General features: G+C 46.8%; 1 protein-coding gene across 2 annotated transcripts; it reads left to right on the forward strand.

Moving 5' to 3' along the window:
• The first annotated feature begins 7,688 nt into the window (after positions 1-7,688).
• elovl6 (ELOVL fatty acid elongase 6) lies at positions 7,689-12,319 on the forward strand. 2 transcript variants are annotated; one of them, XM_056599954.1, is made up of 4 exons: positions 7,689-7,783; positions 10,858-10,989; positions 11,120-11,271; positions 11,736-12,319. In XM_056599954.1, exons 1-4 carry the CDS (start codon positions 7,704-7,706, stop codon positions 12,215-12,217), a joined length of 846 nt encoding a protein of 281 aa, XP_056455929.1. In that variant the 5' UTR covers positions 7,689-7,703; the 3' UTR covers positions 12,218-12,319. The 2 variants fall into 2 exon arrangements, with proteins under 2 accessions (XP_056455929.1, XP_056455930.1); XM_056599955.1 differs by lacking the exon at positions 7,689-7,783 and adding an exon at positions 10,176-10,553.
• Positions 12,320-15,525: the final 3,206 nt, after the last annotated feature.

Below are 15,525 nucleotides of genomic sequence, written 5' to 3' on the forward strand. Positions count from 1 at the left end.
ATTTTCATACTTCTAATGGATTGATTCATATTTTAAGGTTCTCGGAGTGAGACTTTAAGCGGCTGCAGCAGAAGTGTTGAGACGAAAGATGATATCAAGACATTAATAGAATATTCCCATTCACATTATGATTCTTCGTCATAACATCCGACCAAACATCCTTTACATTCACCGAGCGAAGATTATGAAAGTCCAGGCCCCCCCTTCCTGCACTCGGGGTCCGACCGGGCCAAGTTTCGGTGCGGGGGTCCCAGTTAGGCCCTAGAATATGGTATTCAAATTTCAGGGCGGTAGGACCTTCCTATCTCAAAAACTGTTTTTCCACCACATTCTGAACCATTAGGTCTCGCAGGCAACACTTCTGAAGGGGCTTCGTCCAAATGACAGTCCATTTGGGAAAACTTTTTTTCTCTATGGGCTAGAACTACAAATCTTGGATATGTCGTTCTCGGGGCCCCGGGAAATGTGTGTAAACATTTTAGCATCCCTAGCTATCTCGAAAAGGCCGGAAAAGGGGCGTGACCTCCAACAGTACAGTCACTGTACATAAGACAGAGGTTAGTTTCTAGGCCCCATTTTTTGCGGGATGGAGGTGTACATTTGTGGCTTAATGTGTGTAGACACAGCTGGCCTGTGGCCACGTCTTTGAAGTCTGGGGTCAAAAGGTCAAAAGGAGCCGGCACCACGCCGCTCATGAGATAACAAAAAGTGAATCTGTATTTCTCTCATAACATTTTGTCATTATTGAAGAGAGGCCTGATTCTCAGATATGCATGTTGGACTGTTAGTGTATAGGTCTGGGAAGAACTTCAGGCCAAAATCTTGCAAGCGAGCCGCTGGGTGCAGGTGCAACGAGATGGAGCACTTGCTGAGTCATTTCCTGTAGGGCTGGAGCCACAGGTTGAAGCGTATATGCGTCCTTTGAAACCCCCTTTGATATATAAGAGACCCCAACAGTTTACAGTTTACTTAAATGTTCTCGCCTCAGTCACCTATTGCATCACTTCCTTTAGGGCTTCGGCCTCCTAATTGATCATTGTAGTATAATTGAATGCCCTCTTTCATATTATATGATACTTCCACCACTGGGACGTGGCAACAACTCTCCAAATCCATATGGGGGGGGGGAAGCTTTTGGACAGTAGGGGTGTACACTAGACATAAATAGGAAGCAAACTCAGGAGAAGGAATGACCTCTCACAAATATTTATTGAATAAATTGTTTCAAATAACCCTGCCTCGTTAAATCAATGAACTTGGTGTTTTGCTTTAAAAAATAGGTTATAGAAGAAGTCTAAACTGCAGAAAATAAAAACATCCAAGCTGCCTTTTAAGGATACCTCGGAATATCTGTCTATTTTTTAACCGTCGGACCCCAGTTTACGACAAAAACAACACAATTTACGGCAGCTCCTTTGCCGCGTGGTTTTTAGAGCCATCTAAGGATTAGAGGGGGCGGTCGATAGCAACCACCATAGCAACCATGACGGTCAAGTGACTTGATGCAGCCCCGTTGAAAAAAATAGAATACCACCCAACACACTCAGGAGATTAATGATATTTAAATTATTATGACCATGAAGTCTTTATTTGCATGGGTTTACATTTCGTTCTGTGTAGCATGGAAAAATCTGAGAAACACTCCCATTCAGAGTGTTCAGCATATATCTCGCTAGAAATGTTATTAGAAACACGTTTAACGGTGAATCGGTCCTAAAATATTGCATTTCCCATTCAGATAATAAAGATTAAAAAAGATCATACACATTCACTGACTGAAGATTATGTAAGGAAAATGTACATTTCTCGCTAGAAATGTCATTAGAAACGCGTTTAATGGTGTATCTGTCCTAAAATATTGCATTTCCCATTCAGATAATAAAGATTAATATAAGCTACGACGTGTTCTGGAGCCGCGGGGGATTCTGGGAATTGGGGTTGTCAGTTGACAAATGGGGCTTTTGTTAACTTGTTTTGTTGTTAGGATTAAGTGGGGTTAATGGGTTCGGGATGTTATGTGGTTGTGTGTTGTTCTATTAACATTGTTCGTGTGTTCATTGTTGTCGACACCGTCACCGAGAGTGACGTGACCATCGTTTCGGGAAGCTGTTCCGTGTTGAAGTCTCGTTCAATAAAAACCAACTCTCGTTGTCGAGCGTTCAATAAAAACCAACTCTCGTTGCCCCCCTACAAACGTGTCTTCCACCCCCCCCCCTCAACAAACGTGTCGTCCCCCCCCCCCTCAACAAACGTGTCTCCCCCCCCCCTCCCCGGTCAACAACAGTCTACCTCCCCCCCCCCCCTAAACAATCGTGTCCACAATTTGCCGCGAAAGCCGTGAAACCCAAACCCCCCGAAACCCGCCTCCACAGCGGCACGCGTGGATACTGTAGGTATAACACGCTATTTTTTACGTTGAAATGCTACGTATCCAGTGTTCATGGAAACGTACACCGTCAACGTTTTTTCTTGGCGACTGGGTTGCCTTAAAAGGCAGCTTGGATGTTTTTATTTCTGCAGTTTAGACTTCTTCTATTACCTATTTTTGAAAGCAAAACACCAAGCTCATTGATTCAACGAGGCAGTGTTATTTGAAACAATTTATTAAATAAATATTTGTGAGAGGTCATTCCTTCTCCTGAGTTTGCTTCCTATTTATGTCTAGTGTACACCCCTACCGTCCACAAGCGTCCCCCCCCCCCCCCCCTCCCCATATGGATTTGGAGAATTCTTGCAACGTCCCAGTGGTGGAGGTATCATATAAATGAAAGAGGGCATTCAATTATACTACATTGATCAATTAGGAGACCGAAGCCCTAAAGGAAGTGATGCAATAGGTGACTGAGTCGAGAACCTTTAAGTACGCTGTACCTTGGGGTCTCTTATATATCAAAGGGGGTCTCAAAGGACGCATACGCTTCAACCTGTGGCTCCAGCCCTACAGGAAATGTCTCAGCAAGTGCTCCACCTCGTTGCACCTCACCCAGCGGCTCGCTTGCAATATTTTGGCCTGAAGTTCTTCCCAGACCTACACCCTAGCCATCCAACATGCATATCTGAAAATCAGGCCTCTCTTTAATTATGACAAAAAGTTATGAGAGAAATACACATAAACTTTTTGTTATCTCCTTTTGACCTTTTGACCCCAGACTTCAAAAACGTGGCCACAGGCCAGCTGTGTCTACACACCTTAAGCCACAAATGTACACCTCCATCCCACAAAAAATGGGGACTAAAAACGAACCTCTGTCTTTTGTACATTGACTCTACTGTTGGAGGTCACGCCCCTTTTCCGGCCTTTTCGAGATAGCTAGGGATGCTAAAATGTTTACACACATTTCCCAGGGCCCCGAGAACGACATATCCGATATTCGGAGTTCTAGCCCTTAGTGAAAAAAAGTTTTCCCAAATGGACTGTCATTTGGCCAAAGCCGCTCAGAAGTGTTGCCTTCAAGACCTAATGGTTCAGAATGTGGTGGAAAAACAGTTTTTGAGATAGGAAGGTCCTACCGCCCTGAAATTTGAATGCCTTATTCTTGGGCCTAACGGGACCCCCGCACCGAAACTTGGCCCGGTTGGACCCCGAGGGCAGGAAGGGGGGGCCCTTCCTGCCCGTAACTTGTCCCGGTCAGACCACGAGGGCAGGCCCCCCCTTCCTGCCCTCGGGGTCCGACCGGGCCAAGTTTCGGTGCGGGGGTCCCAGTGGAATATCTGTCTATTTTTTAACCATCGGACCCCAGTTTACGACAAAAACAATACAATTGACGGAAGCTCCTTTGCCACTTGGTTTTTAGAGCCATGTAAGGGGGTGGTCGATTGCAACCACCATAGCAACCATGACGGTCAGGTGACTGGATGCAGCCCCGTTCTGTGTAGCATGGAAAAATCTGAGAAACACTCCCATTCAGAATGCATCTGTTTACATTTCGTTCTTTGGAGCACGGTTGTTTTCATTTATTTATTTTCAGTTTTTGAGGAGGTGCTTCAAAGATGCTAATTTTTCTGCAATAATCCAAAATCCAATGGAAAAACCTGTTGGCTTTTTGTCAAGGGAACCCGGGGCGACGCCCACTTCCGGGTTGGCCAACATACGTCATCCCTCCACAACTCTATACTGTAAGAACACATGTTCAAGTTGAATGATAATGAATGAATTTATTCTGCCATAGTATTTATTTAAGGGGGGGGGGGGGGGGGGTAATAATAAGTCATAATATTTGAGGCAATATATATTTATTTATTTTAGCAGCGAAATGCATTGTGTGTGTGTGTGTGTGTGTGTGTGTGTGTGTGTGTGTGTGTGTGTGTGTGTGTGTGTGTGTGTGTGTGTGTGTGTATACAACACGCTATTTTATGTTGAAATGCGACGTAATCCAGTGTTCACGAAAACGTACACTGTCAACGTATGCTTTTGGCGACTGGGTTGGCTCTCAGATATACTTGTTTCTAACAAGATAATATCATTAAAACGGTTTAATAACACAAACGCAGGAAACACGTGAGCTAGTTTAGCGAAAGCAGCGTCCCTAGCAACCTGACGTCGTTGAAACATGCGAGCGAGCCGATAAAATCTTCCTAATAACTATAAAACTAAAGATCAGACACAATCACTGACTGAAGATTATTCAAGGAAAAAGTAAATTTCTCGCTAGAAATGTCATAAGAAACACGTTTAATGGTGAATCTGTCAAACAAATCAATAGACAATAGTTGCATAACGTGACGGCATCACCGTTGATAGACATTGATTTCCTTTCGTCTATATCCGACGGTGAGGGATTAACATGAATTTCTATCTCACGGACCCCCGCGTTGAAAAACGACGAAAAAGGTACCCATTTTTCGTCGGAAATTGACGCCAGGGATCCTTGGCCATGGCGTCACACATTTGACGAGTAGGGAGTGAGACTGTGTTGAAACTCGAGGCTCAGAGGAAACAACGTACAACCAACTCCTTTGACAAATTTATATTTATTCAAGTTTTCCAAAAGTTCACACCTGCTTTTCCACATAGACCGGTCTTTCGGCGGAGTTCAACGGTTTGTCGGGTTGACAACCTTTCAATAAAACAATATGAAAAGAGACACTAGAGTATCAACCTACGGTCTGTAATCAACCATTTCATGCTGGATAGCCTATCTTATAAGTCAGATTCACCAATGCCTCAAAATTATACTGAACATTCCTACATAACATAATGAAAGATCGAAGGCACAAATGAACCCTCGTCTATTATCTCCATAATTAGCATCTCCATCGCGGGTGGTTCACAAATCAACAGAGGAAACCCAGAAACAAAAGAACCCAACGAGGGAAATCCTTCATACCAGCAGCTGCCCCTCACCGCTCCCTTTGAGTTTTTTATTTTATTCCCTGCAGGAGTGTCTATCTTTTCTCACGCATTGAACACATTCAAACAATTCGAACAAAGAGTCTTTTCCCGACCGGAAGGACTAGTCAATTAAGTCACCGCGGAAACTCCCATCACGTGACCTCGGCAGCTCAATGCTGCCCTCTTTTGGACATTTCTAAATGACATCATTAATAGCCTACTGGACACAACGATACAGGTGTTGGACTTCCAGTGATATCGAAAAAGCTCTTAGCTTGAAAAGGAAAATAAAAGAGTAAATTCATTTACAATTTTATCCTCTGTGCTAAGAAACACAGAAGCCCAAATATTTTTCTTACTATTAGAGTAAAAACCCCCATGGCCAGACTGTTCCTATACTGGGGCCAGACTGGCCCTATAATGGGGGCCAGACCGGTCCTATATTGGGGGTCAGACTGTTCCTAAACTGGGGGCCAGACTGTTCCTATACTGGTGGCCGGACTGGTCCTATACTGGTGGGCGCTACAGCTGCTGGTCCATATGGGTCACCATTGACGTGGGTAAAAAGCATCTGAATGAGGCTGTGGACTTCCTCCTGTGCACCCGAGCTCAAGCCGTCATAATCAAGTGTTTAAATGTGATAAGGAGCTGGCCTTCAGCTGTCTGTCTGACCATGAGGACGACCTCGGGCCAGCCTCTAAACAGTGAAGGTCCTGTTTAAGCACGGCTGTGCTTTGGGGGCCCAAGGTGATTCAACAACAGAGTACATCTTAAAAACACAAGGTTTTTGATCATTAAACATGTCTTAGAACCCTAGAAACCAGTCCTTAAAAATACCTTCGAAATTAATCGACTTTTTTCCTGGTCGCACAAGCTACGAACGGGGAGCTACGAACTGGGAGCTACGAACTGGGAGCTAACTACCGCTTCGTCACCCAAACAGAGCCAGACAAAGAGCCAAACAGAGCTAGACATAGAGCTACACATAGAGCCATAGTGCTAGACATAGAGCTAGACATAGATCTAAACATAGAGCTAGAGCTATAGATCCAAACATTGAACTAGACATAGAGCTAGAGATAGCGCTAGACATAGATCTAAACAAAGAGCTAGACATAGAGCTAGACAAAGATCCAAACATAGAGCTAGACATAGAGCTAGACATAGATCCAAACATGGAACTAGACATAGAGCTAGAAATAGAGCTAGAGATAGGGCTAGACATAGAGCCAGACATAGAGCCAGCCATACAGCCAGACATATTACAGTTTAATCTGTGTGGAAGCCTTCCGCGGAAGGTCTGAAGGGAGAGTGGGTTACCTAAAGCCAAAGGTTGGGAAATGTTGCAGTCGACAAAACAACCAAATATCTACATTTACATTTATGTTCAGGGCCTTCAGCAGACTCTTTTATCCAGAGCGACTTACAATAAGTAAATTTGTCAGAAGGAAGAGAAACAATATATCGCTGTCGGTAAGGATGTTCATAGAACCAAGTGCCAAGCGATAGCAATCAAGGGTATCCCTGGTTAGACCAGCTGGTCTATGTTAGGTTCTACTATACTAAAACCACTTGAGCTTCTGTACAAAAAGGCACTCAAAACTCTAGATAGAGAACCTTTCCCTTCATCATTGCAACAGCAGAAATATAACATACTGAGTTTTAATATTTTTAGTAAATTTTCCCTTTATATGCTTAATTTATAAAGTACTACTACATGGCCTACTACAGTGCAACCACCTCTAACTGTATGCTGTACCGTATTAGCCCAGTAGAGCATACTAATGAATTGTGCCTCCGTTTGAACACATACTAATGAATTGTCCTGTTTTTCTTTTCTTTCTTTCTCTTTCTCCCTGTTTTATATAGCAAATTGTACTATTCGATATCTTTTGTCATTTTTATTGTAACATCAACCTGCCTGATGGACTAGAGATGGATATTAGCCCCCGGGCTACAATCTGGCACATTTTCGTGTAGGCCTACTGCTGTACTTGTCTTGTTCATATTGTCCTTTAAAAAAAAATACATTCCCTGTAAACAACTCATTCACTTACCAGTGTTTGAGGCACTTATTGGAAGGCCTATTGTTTTATTGTGTGTATTTTACGTAAAACTTTGTGGACATATTTTAATTCATAATTTTCTATCTTGAGCAGAGACACTGCGACAGACGTTATCCCGAGGAGGACCTTTATAAAATAACTTCCGAATAGAAAGGACGGACTTTAAGACCAGGGGGCGCCGGGTAGGCCAAACGAGGGCGTGGCGCCGCGCTGTGATTGGCCGCCACGGTCCGAATGCTCCCCTCCGCCGCGCCGCCGCGCCGTTGCACCGCATCGCACCGCCGCCCCAGCCGCACAGCAGCAGCATGCCGCTCGCACTCCAGGAATACGAGTTCGAGAGGCAGTTTAACGAAGATGAGGCGATCCGCTGGATGCAGGAGAACTGGTGAGATACAACATGACGTCATAACTTATATAACCTGACAAGTGCTATAACGTGATGTAATGCGGCGCGTCTATACGCGCGTTATCACGATCGATGTGGACGCGACGTGAAGCGGTGGGATATAGGAGATAGGGATCTGAACCTACACACAACATCACCCGTACTGCTCCCAAGACCGGACCCGGGCTCCTAGGACCCGTGCGCCCGGTCTTCTAGGACCCGGGAGCTCGGTATCCTATGACCCGGGTCCCAGGTCCTAAGGGCTCCTAGCTAGGACCCGGGCTCCGAGGACCCGGGGACCTAGACCAGCAGAAGCTAGCCTTCTCACGCGGCTCTAACTAATATCTCCTCCCTTGAATGTGGTTGCGTGCGTGATCATGCCCGCGGGTGACACGCGGTCTACCTGTCACCCAGACGATCTGCAGACCCGCCAGGACCACCGCTGGGTCACGACCAATGAGGGTACCCCGGATACCCGGGTAGAGATAGGTCCGGGTGGCGGAGGTCGCAGAGTTCTGTACGCGCGCACGCGCGTGTGTGTGAGGTTAATTCATGTGGAGAAGGTAGAGTTGGCATCCTGTCCGTCTGAGATCACAACGTTCCGCCCCAAAACAAACAGGTCTGGGAGTTATGGGAAGGGCGTCCACATCACGTTATTACAAGTTATAACAAGTTATTACAAGTTAATACAAGTTACTACGCTGTCAAACGACATTCATTAACAGTAGTTGTTGACCGTGCGTGTGTGTATGTGTGTGTGTGTGTGTGTGCGTGTGTGTGTGTGTGTGCTGTGTGTGTGTGTGTGTGTGTGTGTGTGTGTGTGTGTGTGTGTGTGTGTGTGTGTGTGTGTGTGTGTGTGTGTGTGTGTGTGTGTGTGTGTGTGCGTGTGTGTGTGTGTGTGTGTGGGAGCTGTCCATACCTTGGTACTGACATCCAGCCAATGAGCGACATCTTCTGATGTCTGCTGACTGACCCTAAGCCAATCAGATCACTGCAGCACTGTTTCGGCTGGTGCTGCTGTGTGTGTGTGTGTGTGTGTGTGTGTGTGTGTGTGTGTGTGTGTGTGTGTGTGTGTGTGTGTGTGTGTGTGTGTGTGTGTGTGTGTGTGTGTGTGTGTGTGTGTGTGTGTGTGTGTGTGTGTGTGTGTGTGGCCTACTCTAGGATGTTGGGAAAGAGAGGTATGCGTTTATTCGCCAGGGAACAACTTAATGTCCTCACTGAACAACTTAATGTCCTCACTGAACAGCCTCCTAGCCTCCCTGCCTCCTAACCTCCGACCTCCCTCCTAGCCTCCATGCCTCCTAACCTTCTAACCTTCCTCCTAGCCTCCTAACCTCCCTACCTCCTATCCTTGCGGCAAGGAGGAGGCAAGGAGGGAGGGGGGTTAGGGTCCCTATCAGGGTTAGGGTTAGTTACTGTTAGATACAGTTATGGTTAGTTAGGGATATGGTCAGTAAGGGTTATGGTTTGTTAGGGTTATTGTTAGATAGGGTTATGGTGAGCTAAGGTTATGGTTAGTCAGAGTTATGGATAGTTATGGTGAGTTAGGGTTATGGTCTGTCAGGCTTTTGGTTAGTTATGGTTAATAGGTTATGGTTATAACGTTATAACCTATAGTTATAGCCTCCACTTCCCCACATCTTGGTGTGACAGAAGCTGAGCCTGAGCAGTTCGCAGTTAGCAAAAAAAAGTTAGCCGTTAGCCTGGCTCCTGTTCCTGAAGAATCTGATGCAGCTAGCATTAGCCTCTGTGCTGAACTCCAATACTAGAATTAGCCTCTGTGCTGCAGTCCTACTGCTAGCATTAGCTTCTGTGCTGCCGTCCTGCTGCTAGCATTAGTCTCTCTGCTGCAGTCCTTCTGCTAGCATTAGCCTCTGTGCTGCAGTCCTACTGCTAGCATTAGCCTCTGTGCTGCAGTCCTTCTGCTAGCATTAGCCTCTGTGCTGCACTCCAATAGTAGCATTAGCCTCTGTGCTGCAGTCCTTCTGCTAGCATTAGCCTCTGTGCTGCAGTCCTACTGCTAGCATTAGCCTCTGTGCACCTCAGGACCCAAAGACCCCATCAGAGTGTCCCTGGGCCCCTCGGAGGGGTGTGTTGTCAGCCTCCATCCCACCTCCAACGGGGCCGCGACCCAGTTGGGTCGAAGGTGAAGAACAGAGAGAGGAGATGGTTTAGTCGGGATGTGACTTCACACTCTCTCCTGACATGGATTCCTTTCCCTGGAGACGGCCAATCACTGCCCGCGCCTCCCGCCTCCCCCACCTCTCAACCGACCAATTTCGTTCCTTTCTTCCCCGTCAGGGCCTTTTAACCCTCTGTGATTGGTCCTGACTCCAGCCTACCTGGTGAGGTAGGCCTGGTTACAGGAGCTGGTAAACAGAGCTAGTTAACAGAGCTAGTTCAACAGTGTTGAACAGAGCTAGTTAACAGAGCTAGTTCAACATTGTTTAACAGAGCTAGTTAACAGAGCTAGTTCAACAGTGTTTAACAGAGCTAGTTAACAGAGCAAGTTCAACAGTGTTTAACAGAACTAGCTAGCAGAGCCAGTTAACAGAGCTGCCTCACTAGTTAAACAGTTTATCACAGTAAAAGCATTTTGTTGGTATAGTCTGATAGAATGCAGTAGCCTCAGAGAGGATCTGCTTATCCAATGTTTTCTTCCTCGTTGACATTTTGTTCGGGCACAACCTCGGGCCGCCGGACAAAACAAGAACACTGTTGTCTCTTCACAGTCAAAGCGTTTTTCCTGATGAACAATTCAAAACGCTAGGTAAATGGCTTGATGACTAACTAGGTGGTTCAATTGGTAAGTAGTCGGGTAAATAACTAGGTTAGCTCTCTGGCTATCTAGGTGGTTCGATTGAAGCTATCTAGATTAGCCCTGCGGCTAGCTTGACGAGCCCGGTGGCAGGTTGGTCAAATTTGACCATGAGGAGTTTTCTTTCAGAGGCCCTGTCTGAATTATGACAACAAGAACACAACAGTTGTACAAGCGGGTAGGAGCTTGTAGCTTGCTCATCACAACGCTAACCCTTCCAACTCCTGATGCTAACCCATTCCCTTCCTGTCCACAGGAAGAAGTCCTTCCTGTTCTGCAGTCTGTACGCCGCCTGCATCATCGGGGGGCGCCACCTCATGAAGCAGCGAGAGAAGTTTGAACTGAGGAAACCGCTGGTGCTATGGTCGCTAACGCTAGCGGTGTTCAGGTGAGTTAGCCCCCGGGGGCTCACGCAGGACGTGTCTTCATGATGTCCGTTGTCTTATCGTGGAGCCGCGGCGGTAGCTATATGGGCTACGTGTAGCTATAGAGTAGCTCCTGTTCTCCTCCTCCTCCAGTATCTTTGGCGCGGTGCGGACAGGAAGCTACATGATGCACATCCTTTTGACGAAGGGGCTGCAGCACTCGGTGTGCGACCAGAGCTTCTACAACGGACCCGTCAGCAAGTTCTGGGCCTACGCCTTCGTCCTGAGCAAGGCACCGGAGCTGGGTGGGTCCTCCTCTCTCCTCTATCCTCTCTCCCCTCTCCTCTTCCCTCGTCTGCTGCTCCTCTCACTCATTCCTGCTCTCAGAATCCGCTCTCCTCATCCTACTCCTCTGTTGTCCTCTCCTTCTCTGATCTCCTTTAACACTCCTTCTCCTTAGCTCTGACTTTTTACCTCCTCTTCCTCCTTATCTGCTCCTCCTCCTAACTTATCCTCCTCCTCCTCCTCCTCCCAACCTCTCCGTATCCTCTCCATCTCCACACTGCTCCACCGCCTCCTAACCCCTCCTCCTCCTCCTACTAAGCTCTCTTCCTCCTCCTAAGATCTCCTCTTCCTAAGCTCTCCTCTCCTCATCTCCTCTCCTCCTCCTAACTTCTCCTCCTCCTCCTCCCAACCTCTCCTTATCCTCTCCACCTCCTGACTTCTCCTCCTCCTAACCTCACCTAATCTCCTCCTCCTCCTCCTCCAGGCGACACCCTGTTCATCGTGCTCCGTAAGCAGCGGCTGATCTTCCTCCACTGGTACCACCACATCACGGTGCTGCTCTACTCCTGGTACTCCTACAAGGACATGGTGGCGGGCGGCGGCTGGTTCATGACCATGAATTACCTGGTGCACGCGCTCATGTACTCGTACTACGCGGCACGCGCTGCGGGCTTCAGGGTATCGCGGCGCCTGGCCATGTTCATCACGCTGACCCAGATCAGCCAGATGGTGGTGGGCTGCGTGGTCAACTACCTGGTCTACTCCTGGATGCAGCGGGGCGCCGGCTGCCCCTCCCACGTCCACAACATCGTCTGGTCCTCCCTCATGTACCTCAGCTACTTCCTGCTCTTCCTGCACTTCTTCTACGAGGCGTACGTGGGCAAGAACAAACCTCCGGCCTCCGCCTCCGCCGTGACCGCGACGACCATCACCACAACGACCACGGACGCCAAGAAGAGCCAGTGAAGGAGTCACACGCGGAGGAGGAGAGGGTGGAGGAGTTGGAGTTGGGGAAGGATCCCATGGCTGACAGGAGATGCTTGAGAGGAGGTTGCTGCTGAAGGCAAAAGGTTTTGGGGGAGGAGGAGGTGGACGGGGTGAGGGGTGGAGGTCTGGTGGAGGGAGTGTGGGGTTGGTGGGGCGGAGTACAGGGGGTGGAGGTTGATCACGTGTGCTGCTTTAGCATTGCTACTAACGAGCAGATCCAGAGGCCTCCGCGACGCTCACTGGGGAAGAGAGTGTGCTGTCAGTATGATCCATCACTAGAGATCATTATCTGTGATGCAGATCATGAGTGTTTTCCTCCTTGGGTCTCACACTGAGGAGTCCAGTACACAGAGAGAGGGGGGAGGGAAGGGGGGGAGGGAAGAGGAGGAGGGAGGAGGGAGGAGCGACCGGTTGAGGAGGTGAGGAGGTCTGAACCCCAGTGGTTCGGTCAGTGTTGGACTGTGTCCACGTCTCGCTCCGTCTCCTTGCCATTGGCCCGCCGGACAACCTCGCTTTCTTTAACAACCAATCAGAAGAGTAGATATGACCATCGCCGGGATCACAGGGGGCTGCGTGGAAGCTGATTGGAGGAGGAGGAGGTCAGGTGACTTCCTGTGATGACAAAGCAGACAGCAGGAGGGAAGTTAAAGTCAGTTTACAGAAGCTCTGTCGGTACGAAGGATCTTACTTTTGAAGCTTCAAGAACCTAAATAAATGCTATTTTTTTTTTATAAATGTGCTGATGACTTGAAAAGTTGTTTTTGTGTGTTTTCCTTTTCTTTGTGTTAAAAACAAGTTAACAAATGAACCAAGTGTAAGATTTGATGTGTGTTTATTGAGTGAACATATTGTCATCCTACTCTGGTCAACTTGGATAAAGTCTTTTTTTATTAGGTTCAAACCTCCAATAAGCCTTCACCATGCTGGAGGCATAACTTGAGCTAGTCTCTGTACATACTCAGTAACACGGTTGCTAGCATCTAGCCGAAACAGGTTTACTAAAATGCTTGCTAACAGCAAGCCTTGTACAGGTCAACCAGCATGGCTGCTAACAGCTAGCCCGGAACAGGTCAACTAGCATGGCAAGACCGACCTGTACCCAACTTATTGAAAACGAGTCGTTGACATCGCTCGAGAGATGCAAACGTCATCGGACTTGTACAGGCCAGTCCGGGCTGTAAGCAACGGCTTGAGGCAGTCAATACGGCGTCTGTATATTAGGGCCCCCCCCATAGAACTATAAAAAAAAAAAAAAAAAAGAAACACGACAACAACTGTTGTCGTGTTTCTTTTTATTTCTTGTGGAAATCACGTATACCTACTGAATTCATAACAGCACAGGATAAAAACACATCTTTGATAACACATTTGTAAACACAACAAGAGGAAGCTCCGACACACAAGTGCGGCTGTCTTTTACGTAACAATAACTGCTCGGAGCGCGATATGCGGAGCGCATGTCGTCCATGGCACACACAGCCTATATAAACGAACAATCTGTGAGGCCGACCTCCAACACGGCATGCTGCTCTTTTTATTCCTTACGGAAAGAAAATTACAAGTATTCTCGCAGCTCTCCGTTACCGTTGCAGCTGCTTGTGTCAGCCGTGCTGTATAAGTCCCCAAACAGGCTGCCCATCGCGCCCAGCGCAGCAGCGGACTTTTCTCCCTGTCGTGTGCGATCAGTGTCGGTCTCCGTTTCAGTGAGCTCGTGTGAGAGGCTTTCAGTCACGAGATGTTTCTGTGCAGGGGAAAGGTGGACTAACCGGGAGAAGCGGGGATCCATGAGGGCCGCTTTATTGAGGAGAAGCCACTCGCCGCTCTCTTCTTTATAGCGCATTTTTACAGTTCGAATGGAGAATTACACTTCGAATTCGAACTTTTCACCCCACCTTCGAACGAATATTCGAACTTCGAATAAAAAGTGACAGCCCTATGACTGGCATGGCTGCTAGCAGCTAAGCCTAAACGGGTTACTGGTAATTTGCATGACTGTCGGCAGCTAGCTGTAACCGATCAACTAGTATGAGTGCTAGCAGTTTGCCTTGAAAATATGACCATGCCTGGCTGTAAGCAGCTAGCCAGAACAGGTAACTAGCATGGCAGCTAGCAGCTTTTTTCTTCCTAAGCAGCATCATGACAGCTGTTTGTGAAGCACTGACGGAAGAGGCTAACATGGAGCTCCTCCAGAGGGGGTGGCTTCCCGGTTACCAGGAAAAAAATATTAAATGATCGTGAATACAAAGAAAATACAAATGTTCTAAGTTCTATTAGGAGCTAAGTGGTCAGTTTATTCATATCTATATTATGTCTGTTGAGAGGTCCCATTTAACAGTTATTTTTTGTTCAAAAGTTATCAATGGTTGAATATTAATGAGAGGGGACGTCCCGCCCTGAATTTGCTAAATAACGATATTTTCCAGAGCTGGCTGAGCAAATCTCAAACAATGCCGCCATCCATAGAGGAAAATAAAAACGGGGGGGGCCGTGTCAACCAGTGGGTGACGTCACGGACGCTTAATGGCCGCGATCCACAGTTTGAAAACCGCCGCCGTCAGTCAAACCAAAGAAAGCCAATAGGGCATCGCTTGAATTCGAATCACCATTCGTTTAACCCAGGTGACTCATCAATAAATAGGACCTATCGTTTTTAAAGTAAGTGTTCATTATGCATCCATTACTATTCGAGTTATAGTGAGAGGACATCATGATAAAGTGAGCTCCATCTGTCGTCATCTTACGACAGATGGAGCATCTTATCTTCAAATAACCTTTGTCGTCCACTGCTGGCCGAGAGAAACACTCTCACAATAACATCTCATCGTTAATATATCTTGTTAAGAGAAAGACATGTGACAAAGCAATTGCGTATTGCATTTAAAACAACTAAAGCGATAAATAACCAAATTATGTCTTATAATATAATATCTTGGTGTAAGATAAGTCCCACTGCTTCTTATTTATCTACATATTACACTATTTACACTTTCAACTAGCATTACCATGTAGGCTATTCATTAATCTATATTTTTTAATGTTTTAAAAAGCACAGAAATCAAGCATTGAATTACCAATAACTGAGCAATGTTATTGTAAATGTAATGTTACGACTTTAAAGTTGAAAAAACTTTAAAACTGCCGCCGTTTCAAAATAAAAGCCCTCTTCATGAGGGGAATTTAAATTATACTCTTGACCCGCAATGAAGACGCTTTTGCGCAACATCCATGTCGATTATTTGAACAAATAAGTGTTGCCTCCAAACTCAAAACCAGAGCCCTCCAACTAT

Source organism: Gadus chalcogrammus, chromosome 10 (genome assembly GCF_026213295.1).
Source record: "Gadus chalcogrammus isolate NIFS_2021 chromosome 10, NIFS_Gcha_1.0, whole genome shotgun sequence".
NCBI lineage: Eukaryota > Metazoa > Chordata > Actinopteri > Gadiformes > Gadidae > Gadus > Gadus chalcogrammus.

What these genes read in the sequence shown, in the direction of transcription:
- elovl6 (XM_056599954.1), top strand. Translation starts at nt 7,704, where the DNA reads ATGCCGCTCGCACTCCAGGAATACGAGTTCGAGAGGCAGTTTAACGAA. An exon ending in CTAACGCTAGCGGTGTTCAG is followed by an intron (nt 10,990 to 11,119) that starts GTGAGTTAGCCC and finishes CTCCTCCTCCAG; the next exon opens with TATCTTTGGCGCGGTGCGGA. An exon ending in GAGCAAGGCACCGGAGCTGG is followed by an intron (nt 11,272 to 11,735) that starts GTGGGTCCTCCT and finishes CTCCTCCTCCAG; the next exon opens with GCGACACCCTGTTCATCGTG.